This window comes from Lynx rufus, unplaced genomic scaffold, assembly GCF_022079265.1.
Source record: "Lynx rufus isolate CCGP_SWC_20201006 ecotype Redwood Valley unplaced genomic scaffold, mLynRuf1.p SCAF_4, whole genome shotgun sequence".
Classification (NCBI taxonomy): Eukaryota; Metazoa; Chordata; class Mammalia; order Carnivora; family Felidae; genus Lynx; species Lynx rufus.
The window spans coordinates 98,971,053-98,993,426 of record NW_025814856.1 but is presented as its reverse complement, the minus strand read 5'-3'; the positions used below and the strand labels follow the sequence as shown (position 1 = coordinate 98,993,426).

Genomic DNA, 22,374 nt, shown 5'->3' with positions numbered 1-22,374 from the left:
TTTCCCAAATTATTTTGACTACTCTTATAAGTTATCTGCATTTTAATATAAATGTTATAGTCAGCTTATCAATTTCTTTTAAAAGCCCACTGATGTTTGATTTGGGATTGCTTTGAATCTATAGATCCATTTGTGGAAAACTGACATCCTAATATTGAGCTGATCCATGAAGATGGTGCATGTCTGTATTTATTTAGGTTTTCTTTACTTTCTTTCAGTAATACGCTCCAGTGCTCAGTGTAAGGTTGTGGCTATAGTTTGTTAAATTTACCTCTATTCATGCTTTTTCAAGTTATTGTAAGTGGTATGGATTTTTAAATTTGTTTCTGATTGTTTCTAGAATGGAGATAAAATTGATTTTTGAATTTTGGCCTTGTATTTTGTGACTTTGCTAAACTCACTTATTAATCATAGATTTTTAGAGATTCCTTAGAATTTTTCCATATATAAGATCATACCCACTATGAAGACATTTTTATTTCTTCTTTCTTTCTTTCTTTCTTTCTTTCTTTCTTTCTTTCTTTTGGAGATATTCAATTTCTATGATGGAAGATACATAAAGTCTCTAATATGCCCAACTAATCTAGACATATAATGACTACCTTGAATTCATTATATTTTTGGTTAAAAGTCAGAAATGATATATAAACATAAAGCAATTAATAAACTCATATCCTCAAATGATAGATTTAGGAAAACCTAGATTGACCCTTTATGTTTCTTCAAATGCATACCAAAGTGGGGTTTGAGGGAGTATCACTTACCTACTAGAAAGCTGACAGGAGCTTGAACGAAGCAATTAACGTACCAAACACTATTAATGGAAAATAGTAGCCAAGCTCAAAGTAAAAGGTAAATAAGAATTCACATTCATTTAAGTCATCAACTCTTTAAACTTATTTGAAAATTACATTGTCAGATCTTTCCGTTGAACAGTTTTCCCTAAGAATGCAGGAGTTTATTTCCTCTGCAAGGCAAGTATTTAAAATTACTCTGATCACAATTCAGGGAGAGAAATAGATAAGATTTGGTTCACTTGCCAATGAGTTGGAACCAGTGCTGATGGTTCTAGAGGTGAATGAAGGAGTCATTGGTGAGAAATTTCAAAGTAGAAAATTATTTTTAAGGCCCAAATTACAATATTAGAGTATAACATATATATTAAATTATATAATTATATAATAAATCAAAATTCCAATACAATGTGCAAGCTTTTTCCTGTCCTCAAAACATGATCTCTAATTCCAACCTGGAATTATTCGTGATGCTAAAACTAAAACAAAAAAAACACAAAACCCCCCCCCCCAAATATATGCATAATCAATGTTTCAGAGGAAATAAGAATTGTTCCATACTACATAAGAAACCAGCATTTTAAACAAGAAGGCATAGTTGCTCAAATCACAGCATGGCTTTCTGAATTTGCCCTACAATTTAACATTATTCACTATTTTCCCAATATTAGTCTGTATTCAAAATTACTTTACAGTCTGAAAAAATAAAAGTGATTTGTAATTGTACATAAAATAGACAGTCCATCTCACGAAATACACTTTTTAAAGTGTTATATTAAAGTACATGTCTTCATTCAGGCAGCTATTTGGGGTAGCATTATAGCACTTAGCTACACACACCTTTAAAACCTATAATCTAGTATAATTTATAATTCATATATGCAGTAGAAGAACGTCATCTTGATAAGTATGGTTCAGAGTGAAAGCACCCAGAAGTGGAACTAAACTAATCTGCGTGCCTGATTTTTCCCTCATGTGATAACTGGCATCTACTCCATGTGTCTAAAGGAGCAATAAAAGAATAATAGATGGTATAGGGGCGCTTGGGTGGCTCAGTCAGTCAAACATCCAACTCTTGGTTTTGGCTCAGGTCATGATCTCACATTTTGTGAGTCAGAGCCCTGCATGGAATTCCTAGATGACAGCATGGAGCCTGCTTGGGATTCTCTCTCTTCTTTGCTCTCTGCCCCTCCCTAGGCTCTCTCTCTCTCTCTCTCCCTCTCAAAGTAAATGTTTTTTAAAGTTTTATTTACTTTTGAGAGAGACAGAGCATGAGCAGGGGAGGGGCAGAGAGAGAAACAGAGAGAGAGAGAGAGAGAGAGAGAGAGAGAGAGAGAGAGAATCCAAAGTAGGCTTAGGCTCTGAGCTGTCAGCACAGAGCCCGATGAGGGGCTTGAACCCCTGGGTTATGACCTGAGCTGAAGTTGGTCACTTAACAAACTGAGCCACCCGGGCCGCCCAATAAATAAACTTTTTTTAAAAATGTGGTACAGACATGAAAGGATGTTAGGCACTATTACCATTCTGAGGAAAGTGATAAAATCTCCCACTTGGAAAATGTGTAACATTCAAATTACCTTTCTATATGTTCTTAAATATTTGGTCCGTTTTTAAGGTGTCTTTATAAATATGGACTCCTGTATCTGTGTGTGTACAATATAGCACATGTAGAATTGGGCAGAAGATGCAAATTTTAAAGTAAGGTTATTATTTTAATTATGAATTTGCACTATAGATATGCTGTGATAGTTTAATTTAGGGGTTAAAAGTGTCTGTAAAAGGGAGAGAAGGTTTTGATAGGACAAATTCACTAAGCCATAAACATGACAGTAGGACCAGCTCTGTGACCTTGAATGTATTAACATTTCTAATCCTCTGTTCCCATATTGTAATAAAATGAATGTAACTCAAATATTATGTAATACATATAAAAAGATTAACTAAGGACCTGGTGCCTAGAGAGTATTTAACAAATGTTTACTGTTGTTTTTACCTGGATAATGTATTAATAGCTAGATAGAGTTGAACACCTTTAAAAGTACTATCTGTGCACCCTGTCCCAGTTACCTCTTATTTGAATCACACTAGATCTGAAAACGGAGTAGTTTTTTGAGAATCAACCACAGTAAAGATAAAATATCTGCACTAAAGTGTGTTCTGAGAAACTTAATTTCAGTTACCACTGAAATATAAAAGTATACATTATATGCTCACTTTAAATTGAAATTTTTCAGTCTTCAAAAATGTAACAATTAATAAAGTCAGCAACAATCAGTCCCTCTAAACACGTGACCAAATCAACTGATATTTACGCACAGTTTGGGTTTATATTTTAGACATTGTCTCCAACTGAAATGACATGCATGTAGTCAAATCATCCAGTTAAGTCATCTGTATTTTTTTCTTGTTACTATCTAAATTTGTTTACTTTGCTTAACATTCAAGTTACCTTTCTATATGTTCTTAAATGTTTGGTCTTTTTATTTTTAGCTATAAAGCATGAGATAACAGAAGCCAAACTGTAATGGATATTTAAATTAAAAGTTGGGTATTTACTAAGGTTATAATTGACAAAGAGAGGCTAAAACTAAAATATAGAATTAGGATTTATGTGTTCAGCATGGCTTTTTTCTGGTGTTTCAAACAATCATGTTGTTTTGATGTGAATTATTTTAGTAAGAACTGCCCCCTCTCCCCCTCAGGCTGAGATACAAGAGGTAAAGACAGATAAATCAGGTTTCCTTTTTCTTTTCATCTATTATCAGACCAAGCCATGTTCATGCACTGTCCCTTAGAGTTCAGATGACGAGATTACACAGGTTTCATCTGATTAGTTTATTGAATTCTCTGGTGAGCTGTCAAACAAAAACTAAACAACTATAAAATTGCATTTACAATTTGCTGAATTGAAATCATAAAGATCCTACATGTTCAGTGTAAATGATGTGAGAAGTTATGTTGAAAACTGATGAGTTGTGAGTGTCTTATTTTTCAGACATATTATTCCAATAAAAGTGATATACTAGTCAAAAATGGCACTTAGCTGATGTCAAAACTTAAAAATTTTTCACGTAAAATGAAGCAAGTCGGTAAAATGAAAAGCCATAATAGGATATAGTTATTAGTGTTCATATAATCAATCCTTTCATTAAGATTTTTAACAAATATTTATCGTGCACACAACAAAAACCTACAAGATGTATTTTAAAAACAAGAATAGTAGATCCATAACATCTCTTCTCATTATACTGGAGTCTTGGATCACAAGGTCACATGATACTTTTAAACATTTTTGTAGAAAATGTCTCATTTTTTTCTGTTTGATCACATTTTATGTCCTTACTCTGAACTTGACAGCTTTGAAAATACTTGACTTAATTGTTTTCACTAAGATTTGTGTTACTATCTAGAGGCAAAAGTCCTACACAACCAAGGTTTTGACTCTTTTTGTACTTGGATACTCTTACATATTTCTCCTTTCTATATTGGGATTTGGATTAATATAATAATACTTTTTATTTAACATTAACATTTTTTTAAATTCATCTAGGAAAATGTTTGCTCTTAAAAGCTAGACCTTTCTCAGGGGCACCTGTGTGGCTTAGTCAGTTAAGCACCAGACTTTGGCTCAGGTCATGATCTTGCAGTTTGTGAGTTTAAGCCCTTCGTCGGGCTCTGTGTTGACAGCTCAGAGCCTAGAGCCTGCTTCGGTTTCTGTGTCTCCCTCTGTCTCTGCCCCTGCCTGCTCACACTCTACCTTTCTCTCTCTCTCTCAAAAATAAATAAACGTCAAAAAAAAAAAAAAAAGCTAGACCTTTCTCTGACTGACTTATTTCACTTAGCACAATACCCTCCAGTTCCATCCAAGTTGCTGCAAATGTCAGGATTTCATTCTTTCTCATTGCCAAGTAGTATTGCACTGTATATATAGACCACATCTTCTTTATCCATTCATCAGTTGATGGACATTTGGGCTCTTTTCATAATTTGGTTATTGTTGAAAGTGCTACTATAAACGTTGGGGTACATGTGCCCCTACGAATCAACACTCCTTCATATGTTTTCACTCATATGTGGAACTTCACTCATATGTGGTACCAGAATACCATGGGGTAAAGGGAAGGAGAAAAAATAGTTTCAAACAGAGAGGGAGACAAACCATAAGAGACTCTTTTTTTTTTTAAACGTTTTATTTATTTTTGAGACAGAGAGAGACAGAGCATGAACGGGGGAGGGGCAGAGAGAGAGGGAGACACAGAATCTGAAACAGGCTCCAGGCTCTGAGCCGTCAGCCCAGAGCCTGACGCGGGGCTCGAACTCACGGACCGCGAGATCGTAACCTGAGCTGAAGTCGGACGCTTAACTGACTGAGCCACCCAGGCACCCCCATAAGAGACTCTTAAATACAGAGAACAAACTGAGGGTTGATTGGGGGGGGGCGCTGGGAGAGGGGAAAATGGGTGATGGGCATTGAGGAAGGCACTTGTTGGGATGAGCATGGGGTCTTGTATGTAAGTGATGAATCCTGGGAATCTACCGCCGAAGCCTAGAGCACACTGTATACACTGTACATTAGCTAACTTGACAATAAATTATATATATTTTTTAGAAAGCTAGCCTTTAAATATCTAGATCTGAAATATTTAAACTTAAGTGTAAGCATTACTTCTTGAAATGAATGTTCTATCTAACCAAGTTCTAATTATAAAAACTTTTTTCTGCCACTATATTTCAATATAGTAGTTGAATTTCAAAAGTAGTTGAATTCTTAAAAAACAAAAACAAAAACAAAAAACATTGCCTAACCCATGCTACTTCAAGGACTATACACTACGTAATAGGTATAAACTTAAATATGTTCTAAAAGTGTTATACCTTCTCAAGAAGTGACGTTTCTCTATTTTAAAGTTAGCTTTGACGTTTCAGGTTTAAATATTTACACATACAACAATTTAAAATAAAATATTTTAAGTGTTAATCTGTAAAAATTGGCATCAGAAAATGTCTCATTAAGCCAAAGTCCCCTTTAAAACAATTTTTTGAAATCTCCACTGTTTTTTTTATTTGTTTTAAATGTTTGTTTGTTTGTTTATTTATGTTTATTTATTTTTGAGAGAGAGAGAGACAGAATGTGAGCAGGGGAAGGGCAAAGAAAGAGAAGACATAGAACCTGAAGCAGGCTCCAGGCTCCAAGCTGTCAGCACAGAACCAAATGTGGGGTTTGAACTCATGACCTGTGAGATCATGACCTGAGCGATCATGACCTGAGCCGAAGTTAGACACTCAACCAACTGAGCCACCCAGGTGTCCTGAAATCTCCACAGTTTTTAATCTTCTTTCTATCACCAGTGGTTGTTGACTACATACACACACACACACACACACACACACACACACACACACATATATATATATATATATACACACACACATATATTTATATGTACATATACATTTACAAAATATATTTATAGATATGCATTTATAATATATGTTATAGTATATTTATAGTATATATTATATTTATAGATATACATTTATAATACATATTATATTATATTTATATTATATATTATAATTATGTATTATATATATTATATATACACACACACACACACACACATACATATAATTTAGAACTTATAATATCTATGGTCCCAAATACATAGTAGCTGCTCTTCTTGTCTGACTGCAAGGGAGTAATAATGTAAACACAAAATCTACAAGGACTGAGAATTCCCATGAACATGGTGGTGCCCTCACTGCCCTCCATTACAAATGACACTCCGTTACGCACAATTATAAAATCAAGACTCTGAGAAAAAGTGACACTCTCAATTTCTCTTTGTGCTATAATGGCAACAAAAACCTCATCTTAAAATGATGTGAATGAAGCAAAACATTTCAAGATTTAATGCATTTCAAATGGAAATCTCAGATATACCAATTAAGTAAAGATTTTTTTTAGTTTTCATATTTAGAAATTACATGTCCATTGCACTACTCTAAAGGATATAAAATGCTGATTCAAAGGGGCATACGCACCACAATGTTTAAAGCAGCATTATCAACAATAGCCAAACTATGGAAAGAGCCTAAATGTCCATCGACTGACAAACAGATAAAGATGAGGTATATATACACCATGGAATACTACTCAGTCATCAAAAAGAATGAAATCTTGCCATTTGCAACAATGTGGATAGAACTAGGGTGTAATATGCTAAGTGAAATAAGTCAATCAGAGAAGGACAAATACAGTATGATTTTACTCATATGTGGAATTTAAGAAAAAAACAGATGAACATAGGGGAAAGGAAGGAAAAATAAAATAAGATAAAAATAGGGAGGCAAACCATAATAGACTCTTCCATATAAGGAACAAACTGAGGGCAAATGGAGGGGAGATGAGTGGGAAGATGGGCTACATGGGTGATGGGCATTAAGGACAGCACTTTTTGGGCTGAGCACTGGGTGTTATATGCAAGCGACAAGTCACTAAATTCTACTCCTGAAACCAATGGTACACTATATGTTAACTAACATATATAAAAATAAATAAATAATTACATACATACATACAAACTAAGGTAAACAACTCAGAGAATATTGGTCCTAGAATAGAATGTAAATGTTATAAGAAATTATATAGCAAAAAAGGAAAGGCAGAAAGAATAGGAAGTAGCTCAGAATATGAGTGCACTAAATTTGCTTACCTTTTTATTGTTTTATTATTTAAGAATTTATTTGATGTTTATTTATTTTTGAAAGACAGATACAAAGCATGAGTGGGGGAGAAGCAGAGAGGGAGACACAGAATCTGAAGCAGGCTCCAGGCTATGAGCTCTCAGTGCAGAGCCTGATGCGGGGCTCAAACCCACGAATCATGAGATCATGACCTGAGCTGAAGTCTGATGCTTAACTGACTGAGTCACCCAGTCTCCCCTCCTTATCTTTTTAAAGTGGTAAATTAATGATTATTTTATCTAAATAATAAATCTAAAAATAGGAGCTGAATGATAAAAGAATTCAGTTTTTAGCTTCATCCAACAGGACAAAATTGCAAAGCAATAAGGATATTATAATCCCACATGTGTAAGAATGTACATGTATCTGAAATATCTGGAATGACATACACCAAACTGTTAATAGTTATTTCTTTGGGGAATTGGATCCATGTGTGAGAGTGTGTGTGTACGTGTAGGTGGGGAGGTGGTCTCGGGCAAGGAAAACAGTAGACTTTTACCTTTACCTACTCAGTACTGCTTGATTTTTTTTTTTTTTGGACAAGTATGCCTTACTTTCACAATATAAAAACATTAAACAAATAACAGTAAAAAAAAAAAAAAAAAAAAGGCGGTGGGGCGTGAGGGCACCCGGGTAGCTTAGTCAGTTGAGAGTCAACTCTTGATTTCAGCTCAGGCCATGATCCCAGGGTCGTGGGATCAAGTCCTGCTTCAGGCTCTGTGCTGAGCACAGAGCCTGCTGAAGATTCTCTCTTTCTCAGGGGTGCCTCAGGGGCTCAGTCAGTTAAACATCTGCCTCAGGTTCAGGTCATAATCTCATGGCTCATGAGTTCAGGCCCCATATTGGGCTCTGTGCTGACAGCTCAGAGCCTGGAGCCTGCTTTGGATTCTGTGTTTCCCTTTCCCTCTGCCCCTCCCCTGCTCATGCTCTGTTTCTCTGTCTCTCTCTCTCTCTCTCTCCCAAAAATAAAAAAAATAAAAACATTAAAAAAAATTATTTCCTTCTGTCCCTCTCCCTGCTCTCTCTCTCAAGTAAACAAATAAAAAAGAAATTACATGTCCAGGTATGAATCCAAAATATCCAGTGCATATTTATTTAAAAACCTCATCATTAATTTATATTTTTCTTTTGAGTGTTCTAACCTTTCCAAAATGGACAGGGCAATATTTAAGACCTTCAGATTAATTCATTTTTTATTATGTGTGACTATAATTCCTCCAAAATCCTCACCTCCAAAGTGCCATATGGCTCAGTGTCAAAAAGTCATTAAAAACATATGCTAGGGGTGCCTGGGTGGTTCAGTCAGTTAAGTGTCTGACTTCGGCTCAGGTCATGATCTCACAGTTCGTGGGTTCATGCCCCACGTCGGGCTCTGTGCTGACAGCTCAGAGCCTGGAGCCTGCTTCAGATTCTGTATCTCTCTCTCTCTCTCTTTCTCTCTCTCTCTGACCCTCCCCTGCTTGTGCTCTGTCTCTCTCAAAAATAAAATAAACATTAAAAAAAAATTTTAAAGCAAAAAAAAAACCAAAAAAAACCATACGCTAGGGATAAAGCATGATGAATGCATAGTTATTGATCATATAGCAGTACCTGGAAGAAAGCATTTAAAGTTTAATGTAAATGGCCCTGAAAAACAAATACACAATATATTATTAGAAATTTCTCATACTGAAGCACACTCTCCTGTAACATCAATTTCCTATAACTGCTGTCCTCCAGTACTAGGATGGCTGTCTGCAGTAAAAAGAATACCTAAGTAAGAACACCTAAGTCTTTTCCTAGAGTCTACTCTTTCAAATGTTTTGCAATTGTTACTATGTCTTCTTAAAATTTTCTGTTTTAGGCAAAAGTTGGCAGAATCTTTAATTTTTATATATAGAAGGAAACAGTGTTTAGACCTTTCACTATCCTGGTCAGTCTTTCCTAAATAATCTCAAATGTTTCAGGGTTCTTCTCAAGATAGGGTATGCAACATTTTTTTTTTAATATGTGAAATTTATTGTCAAATTGGTTTCCATACAACACCCAGTGCTCATCCCAAAAGGTGCCCTCCTCAATACCCATCACCCACCCGCCCCTCCCTCCCACCCCCCATCAACCCTCAGTTTGTTCTCAGTTTTTAACAGTCTCTTATGCTTTGGCTCTCTCCCACTCTAACCTCTTTTTTTTTTTTTCCTTCCCCTCCCCCATGGGTTTCTGTTAAGTTTCTCAGGATCCACATAAGAGTGAAACCATATGGTATCTGTCTTTCTCTGTATGGCTTATTTCACTTAGCATCACACTCTCCAGTTCCATCCACGAGGGTATGCAACATTAAACAAATACATTTTATTGTGGTATAACATTAATTAGTCTGTCCGTCCGTCCGTCCATCCAACCAGTTATTGATCACTACATAACAGGCAGCCTCCGAGATGGATCCAAGTGGTCTCTGGCTTCTGATGTTCGAGTCTTGTGTAATTCTGTCCCCTTGAGTATAAGAGGGACTTGCTAACTCACTTTTATCAAACAAAATACAAAACTAATGGAATGTCCCTTTGGATATTAAGTTATAAAAAGATGACAGATTCCATCTTGGGTACTGTCTTGGGTCACTTCCTCTGGGAAATTCAGTCTCCATGTTGTGAGGCATCCCTGTAGGGAGGCTCTCAGGAAAAAACTAGGAAATAGATCCCAGAAACTGTGTTGTTTCAAATCACAAAATTTTGAGGCAATATGTTTTACAAGAACAGGTACACTAAGTCATTTACATAATAGTACACAAGATTCGAAAGGTCCCACTTAAAGCTGGAGACCCCCAAAAAAGGGTTCTTAAAATTATATCACAAATCCACGACTGAATAAGGAAAAGAGTCCAGAGAAGAACTTAATACAGATTTTTTTTTCTGGTAAAAAATAAATAATAAAATGTTTTTTTACATAAAAGTATACAGCACAATAACACATACGCACTGCTGAGGAAGTTCAGTTTGATTGCATTTGCCTTTCCTAAGTAGACACTGTCCTCCTTTCCAAATCACCATCACCATCAACATACTTAGTTAGCATGGTGCTTTTTAAATTAATCAGAACTGTTAGCATACGTTTAAAAAATCTGTTTTATTGAAGTCAAATTTACATATAATAAAATTCACCAAATTTATTTTGTATGAGTTTTCACAAATACACACACACACACACACACACACACACAGCTGTGTCACAAATACAATAACCACAGTATAGCACAATTTCATTGCCTCAAAAATATTCCCTCTTAAATGCTTGCAGTTTACAGTACAAAAGCTTTTCTGTCTGCCTTCTTTTGGTCAATATAATAGCTCTGTCAGTCAAATATTATGTTGAATATATTGGTAATTTGTTTCTTTGTATTGCAAAGAAATATTTCATTACACAGGAATACAATACAATTTGTATATCCTTTATCAGTTAAAGGACATTTGAGTTGTTTCTAGCTCTTATGAACAAGGCTCCTATGAACATGTAAGTATGAGTCGTTTGGGTAGATATATGTTTTTATTGCTCTTGAATACATAGCTAAGAATAGAATTGCTGGCTGGTATGGTAAGTACAAGCTTAGCTTTATAAGAACCTGCCAAACTGTTCTGCAAAGTGGCTGTGCTATTTTGCATTCCTGCTGGCAATGAATGAATGTTAAATCTGCTCCACATCCTTGTCAATGCATAGTATTATCAGTCTTTTAAATTTCAGCCATACTAGTGGGTGTGTAGTAGCACCTCATTCTGGATTTAATTTGCATTTCCCCAATGATTAATGATGTTGAGCAGTATTTCATGTGTCTAACTGTAGATCTTCTTTGGTAAAGTGTCTCTTTAATTGATTTGCACATTTTTAATAGGGCTATATATCATCTTATTGAATTATAAAAGTTCTTCATATCTTCTAAATAAGAGCCCTTTATCAGATAATTGTTTTTGCAAATATTGTCTTTGGCTTGCTTTTTCATTTTCTTAATGGTATTTTTTGAACAAATGTTTTAAATTTTGATGTAGTTTAATTTATCATGTCTTTCTTTTATATTTTTTGCTTTTGTGTCTTAAAAGATCTTTGATTAACCCAAGGTCATAAAGATTTTTTGCCTGTTGTCTAGAAATTTTATAGTTTTAGCTGTTGCACTTAGATCTACGATCTTGAATTAATTTTTGTATATGCTGTGGGGCAAAGGTCAAGTGTTTTTGTTTTTTATAAATGTGGTTATTCAATTGTCCCAGCACCATTTGAAAAGACTATAATTTCCCCCACTGAATTACTTTGGTACATTTGTCAAAACTCAATTGTTTGTGTCTATGCATGCATATGTTGGAACTCTCTTTTCTGTTCCATTAATCTATATTTCTATCCTTATGCCTACACAAGACTGCTGTGATTAGTGTAGCTTTGAGGCAGTGAAAGTTCTCCAAATTTGTTCTTTGTCAAAAATATTAATTTCTACAAAAAATCTTATGGAGATTTTCACTAAGATTGTGCTTAGTATGCAGATTTGGAAAACATTGGAATTTTAACAACACTGAGTATTCTGATCCATGAACATGGTCTATTGCTTCATTCATTGAGGTTGTCTTTATTTTCTCTCAGAAACATTTTGCTGAAGTCATCAACATATCACGTCAGGTATTAAATATTTCATGTTTTGATGCTATCATAAAAGTTGGGTTTTTTTTTCAGTTTATTTATTTTGAGAGAGACAGAGACAGTGTGAGTGGGGGAGGAGCAGAGAGAGAGGGAGAGAGAGAGAATCCCAAACAGGCTCTGTGCTGTCAGTGCAGAGTCCCATATCAGGCTTGAACTCACAAAACCATGAGATAATGACCTGAGCTGAAAACAAGTGTTGGAGGTTTAACCAACTGAGCCACCCAGGCACCCCACAAAAGTTGGTTGTAATCTGAATTTTCATTTTTTGTTGTTGTTGCTAGTATACAGAACAGAACTGATTTGTGTACATCAACCTATTCCCTGTAATCTTGTTTGACTCACTTATTAGCAGCATCCTTCATAGATTCCTTGGTATTTTCTACAGAGATGAACATGTTGTCTATGAATAAAGGGTTTTACTTCTCCCTTTCAAACAAAAATGTTTGCCATTTCTTACTGTTGCTTCAGTGACCTAGCTATGACCCATAGCACAATGCTGAATAGAAGTGGTGAAAGTGGACACTCTTAAATTGTTCTTATACTAAAGAGAAAGCATTTGTCTCCCATCATTAAGTATGATATTAACTATAGGTTTCACTTAAATGCTATTTATTACTATGAGGAAATTCCCTTATATTTCAAATTTCCTGAGAGTTTTCTGTGGCTTACATCTACTGAAATGAGCATATGATTATTCTCCATTTTTCTATCAGTATGGAAAATTCCATAGGTTGAATTTCAAACATTAAATCAAACATGCATTCCCCCTCCCCCCAAAAAATGTCTCTTAGCCATAATGTATTCCTTTTTGTATATTTCTGACTTTAACCTGTTAAAATTTTATTAAGGACTTTTGTATCTACATTCATGAAAAATATTGGCAGTAATAATTTTTATTTTAAATGTCTTTTTCTCACTTAAATGGTAATGTTGGCCTCATAAATATAGCTGAGATGTGTCCCCTCTTCTATGTTCTGGAAGAATTTGTATAGAATTCATGTTATTTCTCTCTCTAATGTTTGGTGAGATTCACCAATGAAACAAACTGGAACCGGAATTTTCTTTACTGGAAAGCTTTAACTCTGAATTCATCTTCATGTGTACAAACACACCCATACACACACTATTTTTTCTTGAGTGACCTTTGGTACTTTCTGATAGTATTGTCTTCGAAGAACTTAACTATTCTAAGTTGTAGTTATCAGCATAGAGTTCTTCATAATATTGACTAATCCTTATATGTGAGGTCTGTAATGATGTCCTCTCTTTTGTTCTAATTTATATCTTCTCTGACATAAATTATCCCAAAACTTACAGATGGTTTATCTTTCCTAGTTTCTCTGAGCCAAGAATTCAGGAGATGCTTGACTGGGCAGTTCTGCTTGGAGCTTCTCACTAAGTTCAATCTGATGTTGACTGGGGCTGCAGTAACCTGAAGGCTTTACTGAGGGTAGGGATCTCATTCCAAGGTGCCCCTCTCAGATGGCTGGCAACTTGGTGCTGGCTGTTAACAGGCCTAAATTCTTCCTTGTGTGAACCTCTCCAGAAGGCTGTCTGATATAGTAGCTGGATTTCTCCAGAGCTAGTGATGCAGAAATCCAAGGCAGAAGGTATAGGTATGCCTTTTATAGCATACCCTCAGAAGTCACACATCACTACTTTCTTTATACTCTAATCATCAAGGCTAGTCAGGAGACAATGAGGTGGAGGACTGAACAAGAGAGGCAATACTAGGAAGAGTGGATCATCAGAGGATTACTTGATGAATGCTATGTAGAAAATATTGGTAATGTGATAGAAACTGACTTGGACAACATAAAAAGCTTAATACAAGAAGAACTCATTTACTGAAAAAGTGACTTTTGAACTGAGAACTGATAAGACAGAATTAGCCAAGTAGAGATCACATGATTGTTTTTTTGGAGGAGACAGAGAATGGTACAAAGGATAATAATTTGAACATATTACATTTGATGTGCTACATGAAACTTAATTACGTTTGAAAGCCACATGAAGGTCTCAAGTAGGAAGGTGAATAATTCTCAAGGTTGGATAAGAGAGGACAAACTTTAAGTAGAAAAAGGAAATAGAGAATGGGTCAGAACGGATAAAAAAAAGGCCATGGCTTACAAATAAATTGGTAATATGGTTGATAAAATTGAGAAAACTCTTAGAATATATTAACAAAAACGTAAACAGATGGAGATGACAGAAAGAAGATGTTAGACAATACGGCCAAGATATCTAATCCCCATTTAATACTGGTTAGAGAAGAGAAAACCAAGACAATGAAAAATAAAGAAAATAATAAAATAATAATAGAAAAATTTCTCAAACTCAAGTGTTCAGACTGACTCCCAAGTAGAACTACACCAAACAAACAAACACAGATCTAGTTGCAGCCTGATAAAAATTTCAAAAATAAAATTAAGAGGGGGGAGAAATCCAAGACAGAAAACCGGACTACAAATCAGATTAATATTAAAATTCTCTTTACCAATTGTAGATATTAAAATACAATGGAAAATGTCTTCATAATACTAAAAGAAAAAGATTTTGAACCTCAAATACTATACCTAGCCATATTTCAGGGCAAAATAATCCATTTTCAGACATGCAAGCACCCTGGCAGCTATGGATGACCCAGAGGAAATCAAGGCTAGAAATAAATTAAGTCAGTTTCCATTAGAACCTTTATGCTTTGAAACCCTCCCTTACAGTGACACAGATTGAATGACATAAAATTACATTTCATTTTCTATCAATTCAGTCATACTACTTGATTCTAAACTGAATAATACTTTCATAAGCATAACATTATAAACACTGCCTATTGGTTTTAACTTTTTGAATGAATTTATAGAAAAACTACCCATGACAATTGTAGCTATGTATTAGAAAGTAAATGTTATAAACCCTTGCAAAAGTTTTTAACTGAAAAAAAAACCCCTGCTAGGTGAAAGCTTTACAACAAGCAATTATTAAATTTTCATCTAAAACTGAAAAATCAAGATATGAAGAAATGATTTATATTGGTACTTCCAAAGAGTTAAAGAGAAACTGGTAACAAGGGTCTGTCTCCTCTGCAGACTGTAAGGCCCTGTGCCTTTGTTGGAAATGGCTATACAACTGCCTGTCAGTTTTCCAGCAATCTACATGAACATCTAAGAAGGGATCAGAGTTTCGAGAAGGAAATAATAATCACCAATATTTCATTGAAGTCCAACTTTTTGTAGGCATTTATTACATGTATTAATTCATTTAATAATCATCACCAATGTATGGGGTAGGTACTATCATGATGCCCATTTTATAGGTGAAGAAACTACAGCACAGGGAGATTTAAACACTTCTATGAACTCATGTATCTAAGTAGTTAAACCAGAATCTGAATCCACGAGGTCTGGCTTCATGTGAAAAAAGGCAGTTACTAGAGAAAGATAATTATTCCTAGCACTAAGTGCATAAAGAAATATCAATGAATAAATTAAATAATACCAGAATCAGCTGTATGATTTTACCTATCCTCTAGCTTCACTATAATTCAAATACATTTTTTTATTGTCCACAGAGATGTAACATAAGAGACTGAGTCAACTGTCTACATTTGGGACATCTGTGGCAAAACTATATATGGATACACACACACACACACACACACACACACACACATATATATATATATACATATATATATATCCAAATACAAAAAATATCCAAATATATACATATACATATACATATACATATACATATACATATATACATATACATATATATACATATATATATATACACACATATATATATATACATATATCCAAATACACAAAATATCCAAATATAAAAGATATCCAAAAATAAATGGAAGGTAGTTTGTATAACTTTGAATTAGTCTCCTAGTATCTATAGATTCCTACTTTCCTTCCATAGGTACACAACCAGTATTTTTATGTCTTTCAAACTAATCATTATTTTTCTAATGACCTTATAATTTCAAGTTTAAAAGTATTTTTCCCATAACTTTACATGGACCAACAGACATAAGGCTCTTTTAAGGATCTCCAAGAAAAGCATCATTTAGTAAGTTCTGTTATAAAAAGGAATTGTGAATAAGTGGATAAACCTGCTGATTCAAATGATCTGAATCTCTACCCTTTAAATTATTTTTCACATAATGCAGGATCTGATAATAAGAATAGAACTTTTTTCTAACTTTTTAATTATATTACATTTGGCAAGTTACATTCTATCGACCACCAAAAAGATTATAGGTTTTTAAATAATTTACAACATTTTCTTTTTAGGTTTTCACCAGGTAAAATTGAAATATATAATAAATATGTTCAAATAAAAAAATTTTTGAAGAAGAAACATACAATAGAAACATACTAAATAGTAAGAATCTAAAGCAAAAGGAGAGCAGTAAATGTGTTATATGTAATATGTATTATATAGCATGAGACCACCTGGATTGACAAAGTACTCATCTTCAGAACTGCCTAGAGCATGGTACTGAACACTGGTCAGAGCTGTGAAATGTACTAACCAGGGACAAATGATGCTTTGCAAATATGGGTCCATGAATTGTTTGAAGGCAAGACAGACTAACTTGTCAAAACTGGTAATAACCGGATTTGTTACTTCGACCGGGATTTGGTAGAATCTAGGGGCTGTCAATGATTTCAGTGAGAAATCCCTACCATACGTAGACTTTGCGCTTCTTGATACCAAGATGCTTCATGCACATGCCTGTGGTGGTTTAGAATCTGGAGACCAAGTCCTGTGAGGCCCAGTGGAAGGATGAGCCTGAGTCCTCCATGCCCACCCTGTTAATGTTCATCTTTCTCCTGCTGTTCCTGTGTTGCATCATTTCTGAGTATAAACTATTTGAATCCTGTGGGTCCTTTCCTAATCAATTACATAATTACATGATATAAACACAGTACTTACAGTGAGTGCTTCCTTTTAAGCGATATCAGTTAAGTGAAGGAAATAATAATCATTTACCGGAACCACTTGTTAACCATGGCCTAATGTATGCTTTAATTCATATAAATGATGTAGGGTTGAAAAACGTACATATATCCTTGAAAGTTGCAACATTAAAATAGTTGTAATTTCTCTAGAGCATTAAAAATGTCATATTCATGGGGTCTTTGTTAGTAGTATTGGTTCATGAACTCAGGTATCGTAATTTTTACTTTACTAGAATAAAGTAGACTGAGGTCAGATGGAAAATAATTCTCTGAAAGTGTGGATGAAGTCACAGAACTTCACTGTATAATTTCGATTCACATCCAAATGGTGACACCAATTTCATACACATTTCAAGGAAATAAGTAAAAATCTTGACCTCCAATACTTAAGAAATAATCACCATTCAAATCTCAGTTTTGTTTTTCTCATCACCTGTAGCTTCACATCTTTCTCCTACTTGGATCTTTAGACCCACGGCTCTCACACATTCCTCCCAGGTCTGTGCCTACTAGTTAGGAAAAAAATCAAACTAAACTGACTAATTTTGTAGATATCATTTTTTGAGAATAAATTTTAGTAACCACTAGATATGATAGCAAAGTCACCAAATAATAAGAAATTCAAAACCATACATATTTTAAATTCTCAGTTTTAAAAAGTTCATGAAAATACAGATCTTGTTTTTGGATCCTATTTTTGTATTAATACTTTATGAAGAACTACCACCTAAAATATATTCAGAGGATTCAAATATTTTTAATAAATTAAAATTGAGAAAAGACTTTTTCCTTATATTCAATTAACTAAGGCCCTGAGTTAAATAATTTGGGGGAACAAAGGGGGCCAAAGGTCCCATTTCAGTATCAAGACTTGTGCAAAGTGAATGAGGAAATAAAATGTATGCCTTTAAAATATGAAAGTAGAATGTGCTGTCACCTCAAGGTCAAAAAAATAGTATGAATGATGAGTGTTACCAGGAAGAAGAGATCACTAGGTAATATAGAGGTCAAGGAGGACTTCTTCAGGGCAAAGGAGCTGAACTATGTGCCTTAAGATAAATAGGTTCTAAACAGAAGACAGTGTTTTAAACAGAAAAAAATGGCAGACAGAAAGGTACGATAATAAAACAATAACTCACAAGGCACATTTGAAGGAATATGACTACACCAGTCCAACGGAACCAAAGTATGAACATAGAGAGAGGTAAGTGGTAAGACTGGATGATGAAAAAATTTTAATATCTGGATAAAGAGCTTAGATTCTGTACAGAATGGAGGGCCATTGAAGGTTTCTGAAGAAGAGAGGCACATAATGGATGCAGAATTATTATTTCTACCTATAGGTGTTAGACCTTCCAGTGCCAGAGTTACACAGAATGAGTCAATTCCTTTTTCCATGATAGACAGACCTTCCTAGATTTGAAAACTATTATTTTCCTCCACTAGGAGGAAGGATGAGAGGGACAGACTGAAGAAGGGAAAGACTGCAATCAGGGTAGAGTTAAGAAGTCATTTGCAATTTGGACAAGGCTTGAGGGAAAGGGATGGCTAGGATTTCATGTAACTGTAAACTTCTTTGCAACTGAAAAAATGTTCTTATAAAAAAAAAGAAAAAGAAAAAGAAAAATAATCTTCTACGTTTAATGTATATCTCACTTCACTTTAAAATTCACTTCAAAGCCTAATTGGGGTAGCTTTTAAACCAAGTTCTATACTGACATAGGAAAGTGCTGTCTCAAAAACAGACAACAATCTGCAGAAAGACAAATCACCTGTCCTGAGGGAGCATCAGACAGTTTTTTATCTATGCTCTTTCCAATTATTTCACATCCTTTTCTCAGGACTATGGGTATTCTTGGAGCATCAACACAGCACCCATAAAAGTCACGGATGTGTTCCTTAAACATTTCCTTCAGCATTAAAGGAAATTTTCCAAATGAAACAGTCTAAATTCTAAAACTTAAACCCATGTTTGTGCAACATAAAGCATGCTGCAAAAAAATCCTCATGTTACTGTCTTTACAGCAATATTAACTCACTTGGTATTTTCAAAATATTTGGCAGTTCTATTCCGCTGATAACACTAAAACATTTGGAGACTTACCCATACTAAATAATGTCCCCTATATGTTCCTTCATAGGATTGATGGAAAAGTATTAAGACATAAGAAACACTGTATTTAAAAACAAATACCCTATGGGGCAGCTGGGTGGTTCAGTCGGTTAAGCATCCAACTCTTTGTTTCAGCTCAGGTCACGATCTCACAGTTCATGAGTTCTAACAGCACATGAGTGCTAACAGCACAGAGCCTGCCTGGGATTCTCTTTCCCTCTCTCTCTCTGCCCCTTCCCGGCTCGCTTGCTCACTCTCTTTCTGTCTCAAAATAAATAAATAAACTTTAAAAAATACATACATACATAACTAACTTAGATGTAAATTAAAAAAATAAATAAAAATTAAAAACAAAACAAAAAATACATACATACATACATACATACATACATACATACATAAATGCCTTATGACCAAATAAAATGGATTTCTTAACTTGACCTTAGCTGGCTCAGGACTACTTTCTTATTTGTTTTCCAAGCTACAATTTTCAGAACCCCAGGATCAAATATAAATTTCAAGGTCTAAAAGAATGTACCCTCTGTACTTTAAATTGGCAAAGTTACAGTTTATCAAAGATTAGTCCTATAAAGTCTATGAAGAGATTTTTTAAATGCATTTATTAACCTTACATAATTTGGACAGTCTTTCTAAGAACCATGTACCACTGGATATAGGTATAATCAGCTCAATTTCAACTTATTGTATAACTGGTTTTATTAAAAGGATTTAGAGTCTAAATTCATATCTGTTGAGGATGTAAGTAGAAATTCTATCTAGTTAGGAACACTAACATAGTTCAGTAATTGACCATATTGATTCACACTGTATAGTTCGTATCTTCATGCCTTTCTAAAATACCATAATTTTTGGTTTTAAATTACATTTGTATAAACAAATGTAATTTAACAAATATAACAAATATAAGCAAATAAGAAGGAAACATTAAAAACTAAAGGCAAGTTTTAAGTATTTAGATAAAATTCTCACTGAAATTACATACATCTATAGGTACAATTCTAGCAGGCTAAAATTCAACATAATATTAAGTAATGAAATTATACATATCTGAAACCACATATTTACCTGACATTGCCCTTGGTGTTTCTGAGAACTGTTGCAGCAAAATTCTGTGTGACACCCACCAAGCTGATTCCATCCACTTCCACAATCTGGTCATTGACTTGTATTCTTTGGGAAGAGGGGAAAAATTACCCATAATTAACTTTTCTAATAATACATTACCATTTTCAATACATGAGTTGACAAAACACTTGATATTTAAGACTCTCTTATTGATCCAAAATTTGTTTTTTATACACAAGTTCCAGATCTTAGCCAAATGCTTAATGTTTTAAAAAGATTGTTTTGAAAAAATAGATAGAAGCAATACTAAATGGAGAGATTCAGTTTACTCAATATTCATAATCCTATCACAAAGAATTCATAACTGCTAATGTATGGCATACTTACATCATTTTTTTGTCCTTAATAAATTACATAAAACATAATACATCCAGCTGAAATACACTATGGGCCTCATACCTAGTCCTGCCTTCCACTTTTCCTCCTCAAGGAATTGCAGGGAATCCTTCCTATTCAAGTTGTACGCTTGAAATATATAATGCTCATAACCGTATATGAGTGCATGTGTTCAGACACATGTATATAAATGTATGTATTTATTTATGTTTAGGAGCAACACACAGTATTAGTGTTATTTAGTATATAATGCTTTTAAACTTATATATATATATACACACACACATATATACATATATATATATATATATATATATACGTCTGTATACACACACATATATACATATATACATGTATACATGTCTGTGTATATATATATATGTATATATGTGTGTGTATATATATATATATGTTATATATACACTATTTTTTTATGTCTCAAAATGAAGTATTTCTTTTTTATTTTCTGAAGTATTTTCAAGTATTTCAATCATGGAGAAGTGCAGAGAAAATTAGCTAATAAAAACCCATGTACCAAACACCCAACTTTATCAAGTCTCAGCACTGTGCAATATTTGAGTCATTTTTTTTCTAAAGGAATGTATTATGGAAAAGCTGAAGCCCCTTTGTTATTTGCCTCTAATTCTAGTCTGCTCACTGTTTCCTTAGAGGTAACCATCATACTAATTTTGATGCTTAGTCTTCCTATTGGGGTTTAGATGTAGAAATAACACATATATATGATATGCACAATATGCTTCACCCAGTGTTACGTATGAGATTTATCCATGGTTATAGAACCATTCTACTAGTTCATTTAAATTTATTTATTTATTTATTTGTATTTTGAGAGAGAAAGGGAGAGAGAGAGGGAGGGGGAAAGAGATGAAAGAGGGAGAGAAAGAATCCCAAATTATGTTCCATGAGGTCAGTGTGCAAAGCCTGACACAGGGCTCAAACTCACGAAACCGTGAGATCATGATCCGAGCTGAAATCAAGAGTCAGACACTTAACCGACTGAGCCACCCAGGGGCTCCTCTATTAGTTCATTTTAACACCTGCGTAGCATTATCTTTTATGAATATACCAAAATATATTCACCCATTATTTTGCAGATGGACAGTTGTATTGTTTTCCATTTTAGCTCATACATGTCTCCTTATGGACACGTGTTGGATTTCTCTACAATATATAGCTAGAAATAGAATTCCTGAATCAAGGAACATAGGCTTTTTCAACTTAAACAGACTGACAAATTTTGTTCAAAATGCTATGCCAATCCATATTCTCAATAGCATTGTACGAAAGGTTCTGACTTTCCACACTCTCACCAATCTCACCTTGGTGAGATTTGGAACCTTTTAAATACTGGCGATCTCGGGGCGCCTAGGTGGCTCAGTTGGTTGAGCATCTGACTTGGGCTCAGGTCATGATCTCTCAGTTCGTGAGTTCGAGCCCTGCGTTGGGCTCTGTGCTGACAGCTCAGAGCCTGGAGCCTGCTTTGGATTTTGTGTGTCCCTGTCTCTCTGCCCCTCCCTCGCTCTCACTCTGTCTCTCTCTCAAAAATAAATAAACATTAAAAAAATTTTTAAAAATACTGGTGATC

At 34.4% G+C, this 22,374-nt stretch overlaps 1 protein-coding gene across 4 annotated transcripts in view; it reads right to left on the bottom strand.

The window, feature by feature from the left end:
• PPP1R9A (protein phosphatase 1 regulatory subunit 9A) overlaps positions 1–22,374 on the bottom strand; it is a 317,596-nt gene that overhangs the window by 98,257 nt on the left and 196,965 nt on the right. For all 4 annotated transcript variants that reach the window (XM_047096569.1, XM_047096568.1, XM_047096570.1 and 1 more), the window contains exon 4: positions 20,373–20,477. In XM_047096569.1, the coding sequence (XP_046952525.1) occupies positions 20,373–20,477 (105 nt within the window). The remainder of the gene's footprint in view (positions 1–20,372; positions 20,478–22,374) is intronic.